Genomic DNA, 24327 nt, shown 5'->3' on the forward strand with positions numbered 1-24327 from the left:
CCCATCCTTCTCATCTGTGTCTGTTGGGAGACAGAAAAACACAAGCAGAGCAGAAGAAGGGGCAGGGCTTTACACTCCCCCTAGAGAGTAAGGGATGTTCCAGAGCACTGGATCACCTTCATGGTTTCTCTGTCGAAGGCAGGGAGACTTAGTTAGTAAGGACTGTGGCAAGTCAAAGACGGATGGTAGGGAATGGTCAAGGCCGGATATCGAGGGGTTACTCCTACAACACCTGCTGAACACACACTCCAAATAATCGCACCTACACACCATTGTGGGTCCACATCCATCCTGGATTGTGTGTTTGGTTGTGATCACATCATGTGTGAGGTTAGTGAGTGAGAACTCGGTTTGATCTTCACCGGGACCCATAGCCACTTCCACAGGTTCTGCTCACTGTGAAGGGTTTTCATTGTCTGCAGCCCATTTACTGTCCATCCTATACGTATGTCTCACAGCGCCTTGAAGCAGCCGCCAGATTAATTCGTTATTACAGGTTCTGCTTATTGTGCTGATTTATGCGCTGACCTCTGACCCCACCTCTAATGTTTTATCCTCAGATCGCTATGTGGTTCTGGGTAATCATCGCGATGCCTGGGTTTACGGGGGCATTGACCCTTCTAGCGGCACTGCGGCCATGATGGAGGTCAGCCGGGCGATGGGAAAACTCCTTAAGAAGGGTAAGTTGTGGCTCTGAGCTGTTGCCTATCCAGTAGAGGTTAGGCCACCGGATGGTTCTATGGCACCGCCTACCCCTCCTGGGCTTTCATGCCACTATCACTTGCGTCCTGGGAGTAGACTTGGGTCAGGTCTACTGAACACATTAAACCTAAGAAAAGCAAAGCACAGGACAGGAGTAGGGTGTCCCCGTGATATGGAGTCATCTGGCACCATATGGAAAGGAGGGGGAGATGGAGCTTTCTGTGCCAATCATGTCCAACAGTGGGTAATGACTAATGTTTATTCTTTGTTTGTTTGTTTGTTTATTTATTTGTATAGCGCTCCTGACCCAGGGGTATATGGGTGCTTAAACATCAAGTTACAGGCAAAGGTAGGGAACATTTGTACAGTAGTGAAGCATATGTATAGTTGACAAGAAAGCAGTTAGTGCATAGATAATAATAGGCAGACATAGTACAGGATACATTCGTACATTAGGTATGCATACATACATAGTTGGTTATTTGTTGAGTAACCAAGTGATGACCTTAGTTCTGAAAGGTTGGAAGGTGGGGGTGGATTTGATATCCAGTGGAATGGTGTTCCATAGTTGTGAGGCAAGAGCTGGGAAGCTGGAACCACCAGCTCCTTTGAGGGAATATTTGGGCACCGTCGGTTGTAGTGTATTAGAGGATCTAGTGGTTCTGGTATTCTGTCTTAATGTAAATCTGTTAGTTAGATAGGGCGGGGCTAAGTGGTTAAGAGCTTTGTAAGTGAGGCAGATGGTTTTTAGGTCTATTTTTTGTTGGATGAAGAGCCATTTGCATGAGATTCTTGTAGCCGAGATATGTTCTCTTCTGGGAATATTTAGGGCGGCACAGAGTGCGTTGTTTTGTAGAACTTGCAATTTATTGATTACCGTTTTGTTGGTGCCTACATAAAGGCTATTACAGTAATCCAGTTTGGATTGTATGAGTGCTCTGGCTAAAGTGAGGCAGTTGTTGGGGGAAATCAGCGGTCTACAGGCCCTAATTAGTTTACCAGTGTAGGCAGTGGCTGAGGCAGTCATATTAATTTGTTTGGCGCACCCTACTCCTTCCACAATACCAAGCAAAGGCATTGAGCCAACTGCGCCTGGATTCTCGACGGCCTCCCGGTGGCATTCGTCAGAGTCGAGAATGACACCTTACTTCAATACCTTGGAACATCACAGGGAAGGGGTGGACCACCCTTGGAGCGGTTCTTGCCCTTTCCACCAAACCATAGCCAGCAGGTTTAAATGGCTTCGAGCCACGTGGGCAAATCATTTATCATGCTTTCCTGCTTGGGTGCTGTTTGAAAAGAGGCGTTGTCATATCACACACACTTCATTTGCACTTATGCTGCTGTTGGTGGGCCAGGCTTGCACTCTCTTTTCGTTCTTCTCCCTGCGTCCTGGCAAATAGTTCCTTGCCAACCAGGAGCGGGTACAGTAGCTGACTTCTAAGCGCTTGTTTCCCCTCTTGCCCTTAGAGCACCCTGTAGGCTTCCTGTGTGCCCGAGAAACCCAGCTACTGCCAGCACCAGGTCTGTGGCCTGCCACTTAATGCACATGCCCGTGTGGCTGGGCTAATAATTGTGCCCCACGCATGCTTGGTTAATGCGGCTCAGCCTAGGGCAGCGGCCTCTAGCGGGTGGTTCAAGGGCTGCCAGTAGCTCACCTGTCACCTTGAGCAGTGCCATCCTGCACAGAGTAATCGAGCGAGTTGAAAGTGAAAATGTTTATGCAGGATCCAGGCTCTAGCGCATGGTGTCCTCTTTCTTTGTCTACTACTAGCAATGTTCTGCAGGGAATATCCTCCCGCCCACACGTCCTCTTCCTATGTTTAGCATGGCGGGGGCGGGGCACTGCCAGAGGGGGAAGCGAATGCAAAGGCAGTACAACGGGCGTGCAGGTGCAATGCACAATGAAAGGGATAAAAAAGGAAAGGTCAGTGGACAAGCCGAGATATTAGTATAAAGGCAAAGTGTGGACACGTGGTCAGCGCTGATGCTGCTGCACTGTGACCAAGTGGGACTGAAAAACACTCTACCTTCATCGAAATTAAATGGGCGGCACCAGGAGGCCTGCACTGGGTCCCTGCTGAACTGGCACGTTCCTACAGCATGAAACCAACATAGGGTGCCTTGAAAGTCTAACTCTAAGAAAAGAGGCGTAACCTGCACACCATGTATATCCACATTTATGATCCTAAAATGCACTTATTGTTGTTGCCAAAGCACACTTGCCAGCATTCTCTGACCAAAAAGATGTAGGATTTTTCACGTTTCAAAAATAATAATTTGCGTAACAACGACATCACAGGAAAATACAAAACGTACGTTGTTGGCACCATTGCAGCATTCTAAAATACACAACATGGAAAGATGTTCAAATGTTTAAAATGTGTAATTCTGAATGATAAGTTAACACCAAATTCAGTTACCTAACTTCCCAGAAGGTAAGCACACCGCGCTGGTAGGCAAGGTTTGCATCTGCTCTGTAGCAGCAGCCCGCGCAGTACATATGTATTCCTGCAGTGCAGGTGGAACACTGAATGACATGGATACTCATTGATACCCCCCTCAGTCTGATAGGCCGATGCTGTGTAATGCTGTTACGCTCTGCCACTTGCCTTTGCTGATGGTTCTTCTAAGGTTTGTCCCGGCAAGAATGCAGGACAGAGTCACGTAGCAGTCGGGTCAGTGGATTGGTCTGAGCCCAATCAAAGTAATCACCTACCAGCCCACTGCACAGACAGACTAATTAATGTGTTGCATGCTTTCTCCTGCCAACCTACCATAGAGTCACAGGCATTAACTGCCACCTTAAAAAGCAGTAGGATCTATCACCCAAATCTGTAGGCGGTAGGACTGCTTAAAAAGCAGTAGCCTACTGCCTAAATCAGTAGGGTTGGCAATTATGCCAAATTACACCGAAAATCATCAATTGCCATGCCTGTCTTTTATTGCTTCTTTTAGTCCATCCTTGGGATAAACAGGATGTGATGCTTGTTGGAGTCAATTTCACATGTGGCCGGATCCGAGTTTCCCCTGTAACCCCCAAAATGTGGAACCTAATCAAAACGAAGCATGGAAGGCTTTTACATGCGACAGAAGGTTACCAGTCATTTGGTCGAAAAGCAAATGATTGAATGACCATTTGATCAAAGTAAAATGGTCGAAAAAAGAAGGTTGAATTATTTTTTATTTTTTTATTTTATTGGGGGGTTCCCCTCCAGCTCCCCTTTTTCTTTATTAAAAATATTTTTTAACCAACCAAAACTAAAAAAAAAATCTAAAATAAATGAAAAAATTCGACCTTTTTTTTCCGACCATTTTACTTCGATCAAATGGTCATTCGATCTTTTATTTTCGACCATTTGACCGGACACCGTGACAGAATAGTTCTAATAATGATTTGGTCATGTATGTAGTATTTCATACCAGACTCCTTCAGGATCTGAGCACTATAATAATCTGTGCTACCCTTATTACCCAAATGAGGTGCTCAGTGTGTCTACCTCACCCCATGGTCGCCGGTTAGCAGCCTGGGATAGTTTTCATTGATCTGAAGTAGCTTTCATTATAGGAGAGCTTGTAGGCCCTTGGTGCTCTATTTGTACACCTAGTCTCTTTGTCAAGCTTTGGCTCTTCCACAAGCGATGGGAGAATGCAGGCCATTTGCCTCTATTTATTTATGTATTTATTTATTTATTTATTTATTTATTTATTTATTTATTTATTTATAATGCGCCAATCACAGGCCCGGAGGCATAATAGCGCCAACAAGAACAAACAAACAGCAAACACAAATCAAGGAATCAGCACACGAATCAGAAAAGACCATGGCCACAGTCAACAGAACAACAAGGTTTTTAATCCAGCCTTGAACCACTGAAGGATTTACTCAGTCTCAGGTCCGGAGGAAGATTGTTCAGACTTCTAGGCACAGCACAGCAAAAAGAGCTGTGGGCCACAATTTCCAGCTTTGCCTGTGGAGTGTAAAGGAGACACTTAATTTAACTAGGGAATCCCACCCTAATCACTATCAAGTGATATCTCTACCTTCTGGTGGGACTAGAATACACAAAATATTAGAAAAGGTACTTAGAACCTATCAGCGGTTAGGCCACAAAGTTATCTCAAACATCATTTTTCAATTTTATTAAGATACAATAATAAAAATACATACTAAAATATAGAAAAATACACTACATGCATAAGAAGACTAACAAAAACCATGTATTAGTCTTCGTGACAAGAAACCTCAATGGAGGTCTGAGTATACAATGATCTCAAATATAAAGAACATCATCAATTAATGATATTCTCAAGGTCAACCTGAATTTCTGCTCATCTGGAAAAGTCTGCAATTGCTAGGCTTTCAAAGGCAACATGTTTCAGTCCTCAAATATTATTAAGGGACTTTCTTCAGGAGTAATGTCTCGTTGTTTAAAAATTCAAATTAGAATGAATAAGTCTTCACAATTGAAGTCTTTATCTTGTGGTTGGTTGGCATAGTTGCTGATAGAAGACATTAAAAAATCAGGAAAGGTACTTAATACTCCAATTCCTATACCATAATTATATTGGTATGCCAAAAAAGGTAAACATGACCCTCTGTGGCATGTGGCATGAGTCCTTAGATGGAAAACTGCATCCTCAATTAATCAAAAAATGGCTAGTGTTCCAAAAATGAATTCCTCATTACACCTGTAGATAAATATATGAATTATAATCCAAAGACTCAAACAGGTTCTGGCTCACAGAAAGACATGGACAATTAAAAAAAATGGCCCCTCAATTTCATTACCTTAATTTCTAGTTGTTGTAGCATTCCTAATTTTAGGTATCTCGCATAGTTTCATGCGGTTACGATCTTCGCTGATATTTAATTAGCATCTCAATCGTGCCTAATGGGAAAAGCAACAACAAAAAGTTGCTTTTAGTCATATGGTCAACAATGGATGAATGGCTGTTCTCCATAAGTGCTGCAATGAAAAAGTTATAGCTACTTACCCAGCCAGGCTTCAATGTAAACACACCCGCAAGGCAGCAAAACCCGTATTGGGCGTAAGTCACTGGTGAACTGTGTGTGTAGGGCTCACTATCGTTCGCAACCACAAATGGATGCACTTACAATAGAGTAAGAGATGGAAAGTATGCCATCATCTACTCTCTAGTTCTGTCAGGATTAAAGTTACAGTTCAATTTTTCTACGACCCATCCTCACTCAAAGTTCTTACCTGTTAGTCCAGGATCTCACGCTATTTCAGAGGCGGGAATCCTTCAATAGTTAACTTTCGCTGGTTGTCCAAGAAAACGCATGTTCTATCTGCTAGCGTCCCTCGTGCTTATTTTGAGTGTAAAGGAGACCCATATTACAAGACTTTAATGTTCTTTGTACCAGTAATCAAGAGATACGATTGGAGAGATACGCCGGGCTGACACCATACATGCATTTGTGCATGATGCAGAGAAGACAAAAGGATACCCTGCTAGCTAGGGGAAGCCAATGCAGGGCTCTCCTAGCTTCTGGAATATGGTCATTCCTCTGCCAGGAGTAGCCGCCATCCTTGGTTCTAGCCGCCAAACTCCCAGCTGTTTGGATCCTTTATGTCCCACAATGAGGTCCAATCTGCCCAGCAAACTTTAGAATGGTTTGAACTGGGTTAGCTGGGTTTTGTGACACAGACATACCGCTACACTTCCTGTGTGGGTCGACCTGTGTATTTTTGCACTTTGTAGGGCTGGCCTCATTGGCTGTCTTCCAAAATGTGTGTGTGTCTACCTGGTGTGTGATTGGAAGGCTGGCTTTAGGCCGGCTCATGAGTGAACGTGTTATCAGTGGGTACAGCCAAGCCAGTATATTGATGGGCCTGATTGTAGCAGCAGTAGGTTTGACAGAAAGAGTAAGTCCCCTTTGGTGACAGTGGTACAAGTGTACCGAAAAAAGGAGGGGAACTGTGGCCTCGACAGGGGAGAGGGTAGGCAGAAGCATAATGCAACATGTGACTTGTGTTGCGGCCGTGACATTGAAATAGTCTAGGTGAATAGTAACTAAGGCTCCTATTACAACTTGACACTTGCACAGAGACATGAATGGCCAAATTCTCTATATAGAATGGAGAATATGGTCGTAAAAAGTAGAGGAATGGTAAACAGATACAAATAAAAGTAGTGGAACACCGCTTCCAGCCGTTCCTGCTCTCTTCAAACACTACTTGATGACAGTAGCTTTCAGCTGACAAGGTGAAACGACCCAGCGCTGTGTAGTGGTGAAAGACTTCATCCCGGTCCCATGTCTGTTGGGTAATGATCCTCCTGATCCTGAGATAGTCGCAGTGGCTACACGAGCGAGGGCCAAAGAGAATGTCAGATTGAACGCTCTGAAAGCCTTAGAGCCTGGAGTGATTCCAGAGGGCTTGTTGGAAGGACCAGAGTGGCTGGTAGCCCCTAGTCCAGTTCCACACACTGCTGAGTCACCTACTCCTGTGGGAGAGGGTCCAGTAGCCACTGCAGGCCCTACTTTGGTAGCAGGGGACTCAGTGACTTCAGAGTTGCCTGGCGCAGCGCAGGAACCTAAGTCGGAAGACCAGGTGGACGCAGATATGAAGGTCCTGCCCAAACTGAATGAGTTTGCATCAGCTGGCGGGCCAGATCAGACTGACTTCTTCACAGCCCAGAAGTGTCCCACTCTGGTGGGCCTGCAGAATCAGGCAGAGGAGCAAGAAAAGGGTAAGGTCCCTGGCCTGTTCAAAGTGTACAGGGGGGATGGACTCCTGTATAGTGAGCCAAAAGACTCTGAAGGAAAGGGCACCAGAAGGCTAGTGATTCCCCAGTGCCGCAGAAAGTTTGTTTTGCATTTGGCTCATCAAATTCCTTTAGCGGGTCACTTGGGAGTGACTAAGATATCGGACCGGTTGTCTGCGCACTTTTACTGGACACAGTTTGGCGTAAAGGTTAAGGAATTTGTCCAGTCCAGCCCAACTTGTCAAGCTTCTGGCAAGTCAGGTGGTGCCACAAAGGCCCCCTTAGTTCCACTACCTGTGGTTGGGCGGCCTTTTGAGAGAATAGGCATGGACATTGTGGGACCTTGGGATCCTCAAACCAACTCAGGGATCAGATACATCTTGGTGGTGGTGGACCATGCCACAAGGTACCCTGAGGCTGTCCCTCTGAGGAGCATCAAAGCCCCCGTGGTTGCAAAGGCTCTGATTGGGATATTCTCTCATGTTGGATTCCCCAAGGAAGTCATTTCTGACAGGGGATCAAACTTCACATCAGCGTTTATGAAGGCTGCGTCGTAAGAGTGTGGAGTCACCTATCGTTCTCTACATCCTTCCATCCACAAACAAATGGGCATGTTGGGCGGTTCAACAAGACCCTGAAAGGCATGATAGGTGGCTTGGAAGAGCACCTGAGAAGAAAATGGGATAGTCTCCTGCCATGCCTTCTGTTCACCTACAGGGAGGCACCACAGAACGGAGTATGGTTTACCCCCTTTGAGCTTCTGTTTGGACACCCTGTATGAGGTCCCCTCAGTCTTCCGAAAGAGGGATGGGAGGGCAACCCGTCATTCTCTACATGAGGTCTGGTGGACTATTTACTTGGCATTCGGTCTGGAATGGCAAAGTACATGGAACAGTAAACAAAAAAAACCGAAAGGCCAATCAGGAGCTGATGAAGCACTGGCACGACCATAAGGCCACAGTGACCATATATTCTACAGGACAGTGGGTGTGGATTATGGAGCCTGTCAAACCTTGTGTCCTCCAGGACAAGTGGACTGGGAATTACTGTGTGCCGAAAAAAGTCAGTGAGGTGAATTATCTCATTGATGTGAAAGGACCTAAACAGATGTGCAAGGTCTTTCATGTCAACCGGCTAAAACCCCATTATAGCCGGGATGACTTGGTCATGGCTTTAGTGATGGATGGAGAGACTGAGCCAGAGAGAGGTCAGCATTCTCAACCCCAGAAGAACATTATCAGTTCACTGTGATGCCCTTTTGGTTGAAGAATGCCCCAGCCACTTTTTAGCAGATGGTTAACCAGGTTTTGTCTGGTCTGGAAAACGTCAGTGTCGCCTATTTAGACGACATTGCTGTGTTCAGCCACACCTGGGAGGATCAAGTGCTTCAGGCGCTGCAGAATGCAGGTCTGACTATCAGGGCCACGAAGTGCCAGATAGCGCAGGGCAAAGTGACTTACCTAGGCCACCTGGTCAGTGGAGGTAAGAAACAACCTCTCGAAGCGAAGGTACAGGCTGTGAAGGATTGGGACATCAGATTTCCAGATGGGGTCAAGAGGGCACCGCTTTCTTAACGTTGGTTATTAGTGTGTCGTTTTGTGTTGTTCTGTATGTTATTTGGTCCTGTCGCCAGATAACACCCCACTTTCCTCAAGGATTGGGACATCCCCACCACACAGATGCAGGTGAGAGCCTTTCTAGGTCTCACCGGGTACTACTGGTCGTTCATCAGAGGGTATGGGGCCATTGCCATGCCCCTGAATGATGTAACTTCCAAAAAGATGCCAAAGAAGGTAACAGGACAGACGCCTGTAAAACCTCCTTTCAGGATATAAAGGATGGATTGTGCAGGGCCCCAGTTCTGAAAGTGCCAGACTATGGCCAGGGGTTCATTATCCAGACAGACGCCTGTGATTTTGGGATTAGAGCAGTGTTGGCGCAGCTGAACTCTCAAGGGGTAAAGCAATCTATCATCTATATTAGCAGGCATTGACAAAAAGGGAAATTAACTGGGCTGTCCTTGAAAAAGAGGCTTACATGGTCATGTGGGCCATAAAGAAGCTGAAACCCTACATCTTTGGGTCGCACTTTATGACCCATACAGACCACCGGCCTCTTAGATGGCTAATGGTCATGCAAGGGGAGAACCCTAAGCTTTTGAGTTGGGCCATATCCCTACAGGGGTTCGATGTGGACGTCCAGCACAAGCCAGGATCCCAGAATGTGAATGCTAATGGCCTCAGCCAATACTTTCGCCTTGATGACGAAACAGACCCTCATCAGGGTGGTGATTCACATGTTGAGGATGGGGGCATGCAAGGAATTCGACCATCCGCACGGGGGGTGTATACTCGCCTGGAATTTTTTGAGATTTAAAATTTAAATGGAATGATGGTAGATCAACCTCTAGAAAATGTGTGGGGCTAATCTGCACACATTTTCCTCTGCTCACCACATGACATACACATAGTAGACCCGTGAACTCTGGGTGGACACATCCTACATGCTCAGTTCCACCTCCCATATTTAGTTGGATATGACAACCAAGAGTACATCAAGGCATCTCAGAAGGGGGAGGGCAAAAACTTCCTCCTGCCATGGCCAGCCTAACTACCTAACAAAGGCTCCATAGATCAGCCCTTTCCTTTGTTAGCTAGTGTGGCAGCCTGGTGTGATGATGGCCATGTGTGCTCCCTGCCCTCACTCTCGATGGTTACAGGGTGGAGAGATGCTGGCCATGCACACTCCCTGCCCTCGCTCTCTATTGTAACAGGGTGGAGAGATGCTGGCCATATCTGCTCCCTGCCCTCCCTCTCTATGGTAACAGGGTGGAGAGATGCTGGCCATATGTGCTCCCTGCCCTCGCTCTCTATGGTTATGGGCTGGAGAGATGGTGGCCATGCGTGCTCTCTCCCTTCGCTCTCTATGGTTACAGGGTGGAGAGATGCTGGCCATGCACGCTCCCTGCCCTCGCTCTCAATGGTTACAGGGTGGAGAGATGCTGGCCATGCGCGCTCCCTGCCCTCGCTCTCTATAGTTACAGGCTGGAGAGATGCTGGCCATGTGCGCTCCCTGCCCTCACTGTCTATGGTTACATGGTGGAGAGATGCTGGCCATGTGCACTCCCTGCCCTCACTATCTATGGTTACAGGGTGGAGAGATGCTGGCCATGCGTGCTCCCTGCCCTTACTCTCCATGGTTACATGGTGGAGAGATGCTGGCCATGTGCACTCCCTGCCCTCGCTATCTATGGTTACATGGTGGAAAGATGCTGGCCATGTGCACTATCTGCCCTCACTCTCTATGGTTACAGGGTGGAGAGATGCTGGCCATGTGTGCTCCATGCTATTGCTCTCTATGGTTACATGGTGGAGAAATACTGGCCAGGCACACTCCCTGCTCTCACTCTCTATGGTTACAGGCTGTAGAGATGCTGGCCATACGTGCTCTCTGCCCTCGCCCTCTATGGTTACAGGGTGGAAAGATGCTGGCCATGCACGCTCCCTGCACTCGCTCTCAATTGTTACAGGGTGGAGAGATGCTGGCCATGCGCTCTCCCTGCCCTCGCTGTCTATGGTTACAGAGTGGAGAGATGATGGCCATGCGCGCTCCCTGCCCTTACTCTCCATGGTTACATGGTGGAGAGATGCTGGCCATGTGCACTCCCTGCCCTCGCTCTCTATGGTTACAGGGTGGAGTGATGCTGGCCATACACGCTCCTCGGTCTCTATGGTTACAGGGTGGAGAGATGCATGCATGCACATTCCCTGCCCTCGGTCTCTATGGTTACAGGGCGAAGAGATGCTGGCCATGCACACTCCCTGCCCTCGTTCTCTATGGTTACAGGGTGGAGAGATGCTGGCCATGCGCGGTCCCTGCCCTCGCTCTCTATGGTTACAGGCTCGAGAGATGCTGGACATGTGCCCTCCCTCCACTCGCTCTCTATGGTTACAGGGTGGAGAGATGCTGGCCATGCACACTCCCTGCCCTCGCTCTCTATGGTTACATGGTGGAGAGATGATGGCCATGCATGCTCCCTCCCCTTGCTCTCTATGGTTACAGGGTGGAGAAATGCTGGCCATGCGAGCTCCCTGCCCTCGCTCTCTATGGTTACATGGTGGAGAGATGCTGGCCTTGTGCACTCCCTGCCCTCGTTCTCTATGGTTACAGGGTGGAGAGATGCTGGCCATGCGCGCTCCCTCCCCTTGCTCTCTATGGTTACAGGGTGGAGAGATGCTGGCCATGTGCACTCCCTGCCCTCGCTCTCTATGGTTACAGGGTGGAGAGATGCTGACCATGCGCTCTCCCTGCCCTCATTCTCTATGGTTACATGGTGGAGAGATGCTGGCCATGTGCACTCCCTGCCCTCACTCTCTATGGTTACAGGTGGAGAGATGCTGACCATGCGCTCTCCCTGCCCTCATTCTCTATGGTTACATGGTGGAGAGATGCTGGCCATGTGCACTCCCTGCCCTCCCTTTCTCTGGTTACATGGTGGAGAGATGCTGGCCATGCACGCTCCCTGATCTCGCTCTCTATGATTACAGGCTGGAGAGATGCTGGCCATGTGCACTCCCTCCCATCGCTCTCTATGGTTACAGGGTGGAGTGATGCTGGCCATACACGCTCCTCGGTCTCTATGGTTACAGGTTAGAGAGATGCATGCCATGCACATTCCCTGCCCTCGGTCTCTATGGTTACAGGGCGAAGAGATACTGGGATGCACGCTCCCTGCCCTCGGTCTCTATGGTTACAGGGTGAAGAGATGCTGGCCATGCACACTCTCTGCCCTCGTTCTCTATGGTTACAGGGTGGAGAGATGCTGGCCATGCCGCTCCCTGCCCTCGCTCTCTATGGTTACAAGGTGTAGAGATGCTGGCCATGTGTGCTCCCTGCTCTCGGTCTCTATGGTTACAGGGTGGAGAGATGCAGGCCATGCACGCTCCCTGCCCTCGGTCTCTATGGTTACAGGGTGAAGAGATGCTGGCCATGCACGCTCCCTGCCCTCGGTCTCTATGGTTACAGGGTGAAGAGATGCTTGCCATGCACACTCCCTGCCCTCGTTCTCTATGGTTACAGGGTGGAGAGATGCTGGCCATGCCGCTCCCTCCCCTCGCTCTCTATGGTTACAAGGTGGAGAGATGCTGGCCATGTGTGCTCCCTGCTCTCGCTCTCTATGGTTACAGGGTGGCGAAATGCTGGCCATGCACGCTCCCTGCTCTCGCTCTCTATGATTACAGGCTGGAGAGATGCTGGCCATGTGCACTCCCTCCCATCGCTCTCTATGGTTACAGGGTGGAGTGATGCTGGCCATGCACGCTCCTCGGTCTCTATGGTTACAGGGTAGAGAGATGCATGCCATGCACATTCCCTGCCCTCGGTCTCTATGGTTACAGGGCGAAGAGATGCTGGCATGCACGCTCCCTGCCCTCGGTCTCTTGGTTACAGGGTGAAGAGATGCTGGCCATGCACACTCTCTGCCCTCGTTCTCTATGGTTACAGGGTGGAGAGATGCTGGCCATGTGTGCTCCCTGCTCTCGGTCTCTATGGTTACAGGGTGGAGAGATGCAGGCCATGCACGCTCCCTGCCCTCGGTCTCTATGGTTACAGGGTGAAGAGATGCTGGCCATGCACGCTCCCTGCCCTCGGTCTCTATGGTTACAGGGTGAAGAGATGCTGGCCATGCACACTCCCTGCCCTCGTTCTCTATGGTTACAGGGTGGAGAGATGCTGGCCATGCCGCTCCCTGCCCTCGCTCTCTATGGTTACAAGGTGGAGAGATGCTGGCCATGTGTGCTCCCTGCTCTCGGTCTCTATGGTTACAGGGCGGTGAGATGCAGGCCATGCACGCTCCCTGCCCTCGGTCTCTATGGTTACAGGGTGAAGAGATGCTGGCCATGCACGCTCCCTGCCCTCGGTCTCTATGGTTACAGGGTGAAGAGATGCTGGCCATGCACACTCCCTGCCCTCGTTCTCTATGGTTACAGGGTGGAGAGATGCTGGCCATGCCGCTCCCTGCCCTCGCTCTCTATGGTTACAAGGTGGAGAGATGCTGGCCATGTGTGCTCCCTGCTCTCGGTCTCTATGGTTACAGGGCGGAGAGATGCAGGCCATGCACGCTCCCTGCCCTCGGTCTCTATGGTTACAGGGTAGAGAGATGCTGGCATGCACGCTCCATGCCCTCGGTCTCTATGGTTACAGGGTGAAGAGATGCTGGCCATGCACACTCCCTGCCCTCGTTCTCTATGATTACAGGGTGGAGAGATGCTGGCCATGCCGCTCCCTGCCCTCGCTCTCTATGGTTACAAGGTGGAGAGATGCTGGCCATGTGTGCTCCCTGCTCTCTGTCTCTATGGTTACAGGGCGGAGAGATGCAGGCCATGCACGCTCCCTGCCCTCGGTCTCTATGGTTACAGGGTGAAGAGATGCTGGCCATGCATGCTCCCTGCCCTCGGTCTCTATGGTTACAGGGTGAAGAGATGCTGGCCATGCACACTCCCTGCCCTCGTTCTCTATGGTTACAGGGTGGAGAGATGCTGGCCATGCCGCTCCCTGGCCTCGCTCTCTATGGTTACAAGGTGGAGAGATGCTGGCCATGTGTGCTCCCTGCCCTCACTCTCTATGGTTACAGGGTGAAGAGATGCTGGCCATGCACACTCCCTGCCCTCGTTCTCTATGGTTACAGGGTGGAGAGATGCTGGCCATGCCGCTCCCTGCCCTCGCTCTCTATGGTTACAAGGTGGAGAGATGCTGGCCATGTGTGCTCCCTGCTCTCGGTCTCTATGGTTACAGGGCGGAGAGATGCAGGCCATGCACGCTCCCTGCCCTCGGTCTCTATGGTTACAGGGTGGAGAGATGCTGCCATGCACGCTCCCTACCCTCGGTCTCTATAGTTACAGGGTGAAGAGATGCTGTCCATACACACTCCCAGCCCTCGTTCTCTATGGTTACAGGGTGGAGAGATGCTGGCCATGCCGCTCCCTGCCCTCGCTCTCTATGGTTACAAGGTGGAGAGATGCTGGCCATGTGTGCTCCCTGCTCTCGGTCTCTATGGTTACAGGGCGGAGAGATGCAGGCCATGCACGCTCCCTGCTCTCGGTCTCTATGGTTACAGGGTGGAGAGATGCTGGCCATGTGCACTCCCTGCCCTCGCTCTCTATGGTTACAGGTGGAGAGATGCTGGCCGTGTGCACTCCCTGGCCTCACTATCTATGGTTACAGGGTGGAGAGATGCTGGCCATGCGTGCTCCCTGCCCTTACTCTCCATGGTTACATGGTGGAGAGATGCTGGCCATGTGCACTCCCTGCCCTCGCTATCTATGGTTACATGGTGGAAAGATGCTGGCCATGTGCACTCCCTGCCCTCACTCTCTATGGTTACAGGGTGGAGAGATGCTGGCCATGTGTGCTCCATGCTATTGCTCTCTATGGTTACATGGTGGAGAAATACTGGCCAGGCACACTCCCTGCTCTCGCTCTCTATGGTTACAGGCTGTAGAGATGCTGGCCATACGTGCTCTCTGCCCTCGCCCTCTATGGTTACAGGGTGGAAAGATGCTGGCCATGCACGCTCCCTGCACTCGCTCTCAATTGTTACTGGGTGAAGAGATGCTGGCCATGCACGCTCCCTGCCCTCGGTCTCTATGGTTACAGGGTGAAGAGATGCTGGCCATGCACACTCCCTGCCCTCGTTCTCTTTGGTTACATGGTGGAGAGATGCTGGCCATGTGTGCTCCCTGCCCTCACTCTCTATGGTTACAGGGTGGAGAGATGCTGGCCACGCACGCTCCCTGCCCTCGGTCTCTATGGTTACAGGGTGAAGAGATGCTGGCCATGCACACTCCCTGCCCTTGTTCTCTATGGTTACAGGGTGGAGAGATGCTGGCCATGCTTCTCCCTGCCCTCGCTCTCTATGGTTACAAGGTGGAGAGATGCTGGCCATGTGTGCTCCCTGCTCTCGGTCTCTATGGTTACAGGGCGGAGAGATGCAGGCCATGCATCCTCCCTGCCCTCGGTCTCTATAGTTACAGGGTGAAGAGATGCTGGCCATGCACGCTCCCTGCCCTCGGTCTCTATGGTTACAGGGTGAAGAGATGCTGGCCATGCACACTCCCTGCCCTCGTTCTCTATGGTTACAAGGTGGAGAGATGCTGGCCATGCCGCTCCCTGCCCTAGCTCTCTATGGTTACAAGGTGGAGAGATGCTGGCCATGTGTGCTCCCTGCCCTCACTCTCTATGGTTACAGGGTGGCGAAATGCTGGCTATGTTTTGGAATTTCTAAGGATCAACTTGTCTCTTTTCAGGGTGGAGGCCACGGCGATCCATAATTTTCTGCAGCTGGGCAGCTGAAGAATATGGCCTGATTGGCTCCACAGAGTGGGTTGAAGTAAGTACATTAGCTTGTCTTTACAGTTCACCTCCTGTCCAGTGCTGCCCACATAAGGTTTACATAGTGACTAGTCTTATAAAGACTGGCACCATTCTGACCTGACACTGCGCAGAATATTTTACAGTGCTACATCCTATGGCACCAGCATTAACACTGCCTCCAGCACTATGGCTACACTGCCTCCAGCACTATGGCTACACTGCCTCAGCACTATGGCTATACTGCCTCCAGCACAGTGGCTCATGGCACAGTCACTGACACAACGCTGCCCAGCACTATGGCCCATGGCCCAGACAGTCACTGACACAATGCTACGCTGCCCGGCACTATGGCTCATTACACAGACAGTCGCTGACACAATGCTACGCTGCCCAGCACTATGGCCCATGACACAGACAGTCGCTGACACAATGCCACGCTGCCCAGCACTATGGCCCATGGCCCAGACAGTCACTGACACAATGCTACGCTGCCCAGCACTATGGCTCATCACACAAACAGTCGCTGACACAATGCTATGCTGCCCAGCACTATGGCTCATCACACAGACAGTCGCTGACACAATGCTACGCTGCCCAGCACTATGGCTCATGACACAGACAGTCGCTGACACAATGCCACGCTGCCCAGCACTATGGCCCATGGCCCAGACAGTCACTGACAAAATGCTACGCTGCCCAGCACTATGGCTCATTACACAGACAGTCGCGGACACAATGCTACGCTGCCCAGCACTATGGCTCATCACACAAACAGTCGCTGACACAATGCGATGCTGCCCAGCACTATGGCTCATCACACAGACACTCGCTGACACAATGCTACGCTGCCCAGCACTATGGCTCATTGCAGAGACAGTCGCTGACACAATGCTATGCTGCCCAGCACTACGGCTCATTACACAGACAGTCGCTGACACAATGCTACACTGCCCAGCACTAAGGCTCATTACACAGACAGTCGTTGACACAATGCTACGCTGCCCAGCACTATGGCTCATGACACAGACAGTCGCTGACACAATGCTATGCTGCCCAGCACTACGGCTCATTACACAGACAGTCGCTGACACAATGTTACGCTGCCCAGCACTATGGCTCATTACAGAAACCGTCCTGACACAATGCTATGCTGCCCAGCACTACAGCTCATTACACAGACAGTCTCTGACACAATGCTACACTGCCCAGCACTACTGCTCATTACAGAGACAGTCACTGACACAATGCTACGCTGCCCAGCACTACGGCTCATTTCACAAACAGTCAATGACACAATGCTACGCTGCCCAGCGCTATGGCTCATTACACAAACCGTCCTGACACAATGCTATGCTGCCCAGCACTACAGCTCATTACACAGTCTCTGACACACTGCTACAATGCCCAGCACTACTGCTCATTACAGTGACATTCGCTGACACAATGCTACGCTGCCCAGCACTACGGCTCATTTCACAAACGGTCAATGACGCAATGCTATGCTGCCCAGCACTACGGCTCATTACACAGACAGTCGCTGAACCAGTGCTATGCTGCCCAGCACTATGGCTCATTACACAGACAGTTGCTGACACAATGCTACACTGCCCAGCACTATGGCTCATTACACAGACAGTCGCTGACACAATGCTACGCTGCCCAGCACTACGGCTCATTACACAGAGAGTCGCTGACACAATGCTACGCTGCCCAGCACTACGGCTCATTACACAGACAGTCGCTGACACAATGCCGCGCTGCCCAGCACTTTGGCTCATTACATAGACAGTCGCTGACACAATGCTATGCTGCCCAGCACTGCGGCTCATTACACAGACAGTCACTGACACAATGCTACACTGCCCAGTACTACGGCTCATTACACAGACAGTCAATGACACAATGCTATGCTGCCCAGCACTACGGCTCATTACAGAGACAGTCGCTGACACAATTCTACGCTGCCCAGCACTACGGCTCATTACACAGACCATCGCTGACACAATGCTATGCTGCCCAGCACTACGGCTCATTACACAGACCGTCGCTGACACAATGCTACGCTGCCCAGCACTACGGCTCATTACACAGACAGTCGCTGATGCAATGCTACGCTGCCCAGCACTACGGCACATTACACAGACAGTCGCTGACAAAATGCAATGCTGCCCAGCACTACAGCTCATTACACAGACAGTCGCTGACACAATGCTACGCTGCCCAGCACTACGGCTCATTACACAGACAGTCGCTGACACAATGCTATGCTGCCCAGCACTACGGCTCATTACACAGACAGCCGCTGACACAATGCCACGCTGCCCAGCACTATGGCCCATGGCCCAGACAGTCACTGACACAATGCTACGCTGCCCAGCGCTATGGCTCATTACACAAACCGTCCTGACACAATGCTATGCTGCCCAGCACTACAGCTCATTACACAGTCTCTGACACAATGCTACAATGCCCAGCACTACTGCTCATTACAGTGACATTCGCTGACACAATGCTACGCTGCCCAGCACTACGGCTCATTTCACAAACGGTCAATGACGCAATGCTATGCTGCCCAGCACTACGGCTCATTACACAGACAGTCGCTGAACCAGTGCTATGCTGCCCAGCACTATGGCTCATTACACAGACAGTTGCTGACACAATGCTACGCTGCCCAGCACTACGGCTCATTACACAGACAGTCGCTGACACAATGCTACGCTGCCCAGCACTACGGCTCATTACACAGACAGACACTGACACAATGCTACGCTGCCCAGCACTACGGCTCATTACACAGACAGTCGCTGACACAATGCCGCGCTGCCCAGCACTTTGGCTCATTACATAGACAGTCGCTGACACAATGCTATGCTGCCCAGCACTACGGCTCATTACACAGACAGTCGCTGACACAATGCTACACTGCCCAGTACTACGGCTCATTACACAGACAGTCAATGACACAATGCTATGCTGCCCAGCACTACGGCTCATTACAGAGACAGTCGCTGACACAATTCTACGCTGCCCAGCACTACAGCTCATTACAGAGACCATCGCTGACACAATGCTATGCTGCCCAGCACTATGGCTCATTACACAGACCGTCGCTGACACAATGCTACGCTGCCCAGCACTACGGCTCATTACACAGACAGTCGCTGATGCAATGCTACGCTGCCCAGCACTACGGCACATTACACAGACAGTCGCTGACACAATGCAATGCTGCCCAGCACTACGGCTCATTACACAGACAGTCGCTGATGCAATGCTACGCTGCCCAGCACTACGGCACATTACACAGACAGTCGCTGACACAATGCTACGCTGCCCAGCACTACGGCTCATTACACAGACAGTCGCTGACACAATGCTATGCTGCCCAGCACTACGGCTCATTACACAGACAGCCGCTGACACAATGCTACGCTGCTCAGCACTATGGCCCAGTGTTGCTTCTCAAACAACAGGCTGTGCTTTGAAATATGCCCGGGCTTCCTCCATCACATGTTCATTTACACCTTGCAAACTATCTCAGTTAAGCATACATTCCTTCTCATGCCATTGTCACATTGGCCCAATTAAGCATATATTTTCTTGACTCTTTTTTACATTACCCCTAAACAAATGTAATTGAAGTTTTGCAGTACCCTTGAAACTGCCATGCCAGTTTTGCACCTCGCTGTGTACATTTCTCATTGCCCCAGTTAAGAACATGCTGTAACATCGGTTCACACTTTATCACCGGAATATGCCCCTTCCAAACTCACATTGCCCCCAGACGCCACAGAATGCTCATTCCAAACTCACATTGCCCCCAGACGCCACAGAATGCTCATTCCAAACTCACATTGCCCCCAGACGCCAGAGAATGCTCATTCCAAACTCACATTGCCCCCAGACGCCAGAGAATGCTCATTCCAAACTCACATTGCCCCCAGATGCCAGAGAATGCTCATTCCAAACTCACATTGCCCCCAGATGCCAGAGAATGGCCATTCCAAACTCACATTGCCCCCAGATGCCAGAGAATGGTCATTCCAAACTCACATTGCCCCCAGATGCCAGGGAATGGTCATTCCAAACTCACATTGCCCCAGACGTCGTAGAATGGTCATTCCAAACTCACATTGCCCCCAGATGTCAGAAAATGGTCATTCCAAACTCACATTGCCCCCAGATGCCGGCCAATGGTCATTCTAAACTTACATTGCCCCAGATGCCGGAGAATGGTTATGTCATTCCATATTCAGCAGCATTTTAATTATCCATGAACAAATTTAGCCAACTAAAATGTAGTCAATAATATTTTACAATGAAAAAGTAGCCAAGCAAAAAGTAGCAATACAATGCAGCTGAGATTTAGCCAAAAATGCAGCGCTTATTAGCATAAGCGCTAGGGATAAGGTGAGAGTGGACGATTGTGATTGCCTGCTTTGGGGTTACAATAGTGGTTAGCACTAGGGGTTAGGGTTACAGTAAATATTTTGGCTAGAATTAGGGTATAGGGTAGGTTCAGGGTGGTTGTGGAAAGGTCTATTTTGGGGCTTTGATGGGTGTTATAGTAGAGTAAGGGTCAGGGTATATTTTATGGTTACGTTTCTGGTAATGCTGGGTTCAGTGTTGGGGTCAGTGTCAGGGCCAGGGTTAGGGTTTGGGTCTGGGCCAGGGTTAGGGTCAGGGTACATTTTATGGTGGAGTTTCCGGTAATGCTGGGGTCAGGGTTAGGGTCTGGGCCAGGGTTAGGGTTAGGGTCAGGGTACATTTTAGGGTGGGGTTTCCAGTAATGCTGAGGTTAGAGTTATAGTCAGGGTCTGGGCCAGGGTACATTTTATGGTGGGGTTTCTGGTAATGATGGGGTCAGGGGTAGGGTCAGTGTCAAGGCCAGGGTTAGGGTAACAGTCAGAGCTAGGGTTAGGGTGGATATTAGGGGGGTTCCGGTACTGCTGAGGTTAGGGTTATAGTGAGGATCAGGGTTAGGGTCTGGGCCAGGGTTAGGGTTAGGGTCTGGGTACATTTTATGGTGGTTTTTCTGGTAATGCTGGGGTCAGGGTCAGGGCCAGGGTTAGGGTTACGGTCAGGGCTAGGGTTAGGGTGAGGGTGGATTTTAGGGGGGTTTCCGGTAATGCTGAGGTTAGGGTTATAGTCATGGTTAGGGACTGGGCCTGGTTTAGGGTTAGCACCAGAGTACATTTTATGGTGGGGTTTCTGGCAATGCTGAGGTCAGGGTCGGGGTTAAGGTCAGGGCCAGGGTTAGGGTTGAGTTAGGGTTAGGGCTAGGTTGGGCTTTAGGGGGAGGTTCTAGTAATGCTGAGGTTAGGGTTATAGTGAGGATCAGGGTTAGGGTCTGGGCCAGGGTTAGGGTAAGGGTTAGGGTCTGGGTACATTTTATGGTGGGGTTTCTGGTAATGCTGGGGTCAGGGTCATGGCCAGGGTTAGAGTTAGGGTTAGGCTTAGGTTGGGCTTTAGGGGGAGGTTCTAGTAATGCTGAGGTTCGGGCCAGGGTCTTAACCATGCATGGTGCAAAGAGAATGGGGGTTAGTAGTGAGCATCTTATAATTGCAGATAACGTCGAGTTTAATAGTGTCTTATTTATTCCTAGGAGCTGAACAAAATTCTGGGCTCTCGGACCATCGCCTACCTCAATGTGGATCTCGCTCTGACAGGTGAGAATTTTAGCTGAACATTACTCAATGGGCATTTCATCTCTTCCACAGGGGCCGAAAGGAATGCTGGTCCGTTGCCTCTAGCTTATGCCTGGTGTCAGCTGGTGTCATACATTGTTCCTTGTTATGGAATGTCTTCTGTGGGCTCACAGCCTTGGTAGGATTCTGGTGTTGGGGCCATGGCATGAGTGAGTGGGACTGGAAGGAAGGCTGGTCCGTTGCCTCGAGTTTATGCCCGGTGTCAGCTGGTGTCATACATTGTTCCTTGTTATGGAATGTCTTCTGTGGGCTCACAGCCTTGGTAGGATTCTGGTGTTGGGACCATGGCATGAGTGAGTGGGACTGGAAGGAAGGCTGGTCCATTGCTGCTAGCTTATGCCTGGTGTCAGCTGGTGTCATACATTGTTCCTTGTTATGGAATGTCTTCTGTGGGCTCACAGCCTTGGTAGGATTCTGGTGTTGGGACCATGGCATGAGTGAGTGGGACTGGAAGGAAGGCTGGTCCATTGCTGCTAGCTTATGCCTGGTGTCAGCTGGTGTCATACATTGTTCCTTGTTATAGAATGTCTTCTGTGGGCTCACAGCCTTGGTAGGATTCTGGTGGTGGGACCATGGCATGAGTGAGTGGGACTGGAAGGAATGCTGGCCCGTTGCATCTAGTTTATGCCCGGTGTCAGCTGGTGTCATACATTGTTCCTTGTTATGGAATGTCTTCTGTGGGCTCACAGCCTTGGTAGCATTCTGGTGTTGGGACCATGGCATGAGTGAGTGGGACTGGAAGGAATGCTGGTCCATTGCCTCTAGCTTATGCCTGGTGTCAGCTGGTGTCATACATTGTTCCTTGTTATGGAATGTCTTCTGTGGGCTCACAGCCTTGGTAGGATTCTGGTGTTGGGGCCATGGCATGAGTGAGTGGGACTGGAAGGAAGGCTGGTCCATTGCTGCTAGCTTATGCCTGGTGTCAGCTAGTGTCATACATTGTTCCTTGTTATGGAATGTCTTCTGTGGGCTCACAGCCTTGGTAGGATTCTGGTGTTGGGACCATGGCATGAGTGAGTGGGACTGGAAGGAAGGCTGGTCCGTTGCTGCTAGCTTATGCCTGGTGTCAGCTGGTGTCATACATTGTTCCTTGTTATAGAATGTGTTCTGTGGGCTCACAGCCTTGGTAGGATTCTGGTGTTGGGACCATGGCATGAGTGAGTGGGACTGGAAGGAAGGCTGGTCCATTGCTGCTAGCTTATGCCTGGTGTCAGCTGGTGTCATACATTGTTCCTTGTTATGGAATGTCTTCTGTGGGCTCACAGCCTCGGTAGGATTCTGGTGTTGGCACCATGGCATGAGTGAGTGGGACTGGAAGGAAGGCTGGTCCATTGCTGCTAGCTTATGCCTGGTGTCAGCTGGTGTCATACATTGTTCCTTGTTATGGAATGTCTTCTGTGGGCTCACAGCCTTGGTAGGATTCTGGTGTTGGGACCATGGCATGAGTGAGTGGGACTGGAAGGAAGGCTGGTCCATTGCTGCTAGCTTATGCCTGGTGTCAGCTGGTGTCATACATTGTTCCTTGTTATGGAATGTCTTCTGTGGGCTCACAGCCTTGGTAGGATTCTGGTGTTGGGACCATGGCATGAGTGAGTGGGACTGGAAGGAAGGCTGGTCCATTGCTGCTAGCTTATGCCTGGTGTCAGCTGGTGTCATACATTGTTCCTTGTTATGGAATGTCTTCTGTGGGCTCACAGCCTTGGTAGGATTCTGGTGTTAGGACCATGGCATGAGTGAGTGGGACTGGAAGGAAGGCTGGTCCATTGCTGCTAGCTTATGCCTGGTGTCAGCTGGTGTCATACATTGTTCCTTGTTATGGAATGTCTTCTGTGGGCTCACAGCCTTGGTAGGATTCTGGTGTTGGGACCATGGCATGAGTGAGTGGGACTGGAAGGAAGGCTGGTCCATTGCTGCTAGCTTATGCCTGGTGTCAGCTGGTGTCATACATTGTTCCTTGTTATGGAATGTCTTCTGTGGGCTCACAGCCTTGGTAGGATTCTGGTGTTGGGGCCATGGCATGAGTGAGTGGGACTGGAAGGAAGGCTGGTCCATTGTTGCTAGCTTATGCCTGGTGTCAGCTAGTGTCATACATTGTTCCTTGTTATGGAATGTCTTCTGTGGGCTCACAGCCTTGGTTGGATTCTGGTGGTGGGACCATGGCATGAGTGAGTGGGACTGGAAGGAAGGCTGGTCCATTGCTGCTAGCTTATGCCTGGTGTCAGCTGGTGTCATACATTGTTCCTTGTTATGGAATGTCTTCTGTGGGCTCACAGCCTTGGTAGGATTCTGGTGTTGGGACCATGGCATGAGTGAGTGGGACTGGAAGGAAGGCTGTTCCATTGCTGCTAGCTTATGCCTGGTGTCAGCTGGTGTCATACATTGTTCCTTGTTATAGAATGTCTTCTGTGGGCTCACAGCCTTGGTAGGATTCTGGTGTTGGGACCATGGCATGAGTGAGTGGGACTGGAAGGAAGGCTGTTCCATTGCTGCTAGCTTATGCCTGGTGTCAGCTGGTGTCATACATTGTTCCTTGTTATAGAATGTCTTCTGTGGGCTCACAGCCTTGGTAGGATTCTGGTGGTGGGACCATGGCATGAGTGAGTGGGACTGGAAGGAATGCTGGCCCGTTGCATCTAGTTTATGCCCGGTGTCAGCTGGTGTCATACATTGTTCCTTGTTATGGAATGTCTTCTGCCTTGGTAGGATTCTGGTGTTGGGACCATGGCATGAGGGAGTGGGACTGGAAGGAAGGCTGGTCCATTGCTGCTAGCTTATGCCTTGTGTCAGCTAGTGTCATACATTGTTCCTTGTT

At 50.3% G+C, this 24327-nt stretch overlaps 1 protein-coding gene across 2 annotated transcripts in view; it reads left to right on the forward strand.

Moving 5' to 3' along the window:
* LOC138527344 (N-acetylated-alpha-linked acidic dipeptidase 2-like) overlaps positions 1-24327 on the forward strand; it is a 501035-nt gene that overhangs the window by 361238 nt on the left and 115470 nt on the right. For both annotated transcript variants that reach the window (XM_069638406.1, XM_069638405.1), the window contains exons 9-11: positions 561-680; positions 15738-15820; positions 21413-21476. In XM_069638406.1, the coding sequence (XP_069494507.1) occupies positions 561-680; positions 15738-15820; positions 21413-21476 (267 nt within the window). The remainder of the gene's footprint in view (positions 1-560; positions 681-15737; positions 15821-21412; positions 21477-24327) is intronic.

The sequence above is a fragment of the Ambystoma mexicanum genome, chromosome 14, assembly GCF_040938575.1.
Source record: "Ambystoma mexicanum isolate Mex_15411 chromosome 14, UKY_AmexF1_1, whole genome shotgun sequence".
NCBI lineage: Eukaryota > Metazoa > Chordata > Amphibia > Caudata > Ambystomatidae > Ambystoma > Ambystoma mexicanum.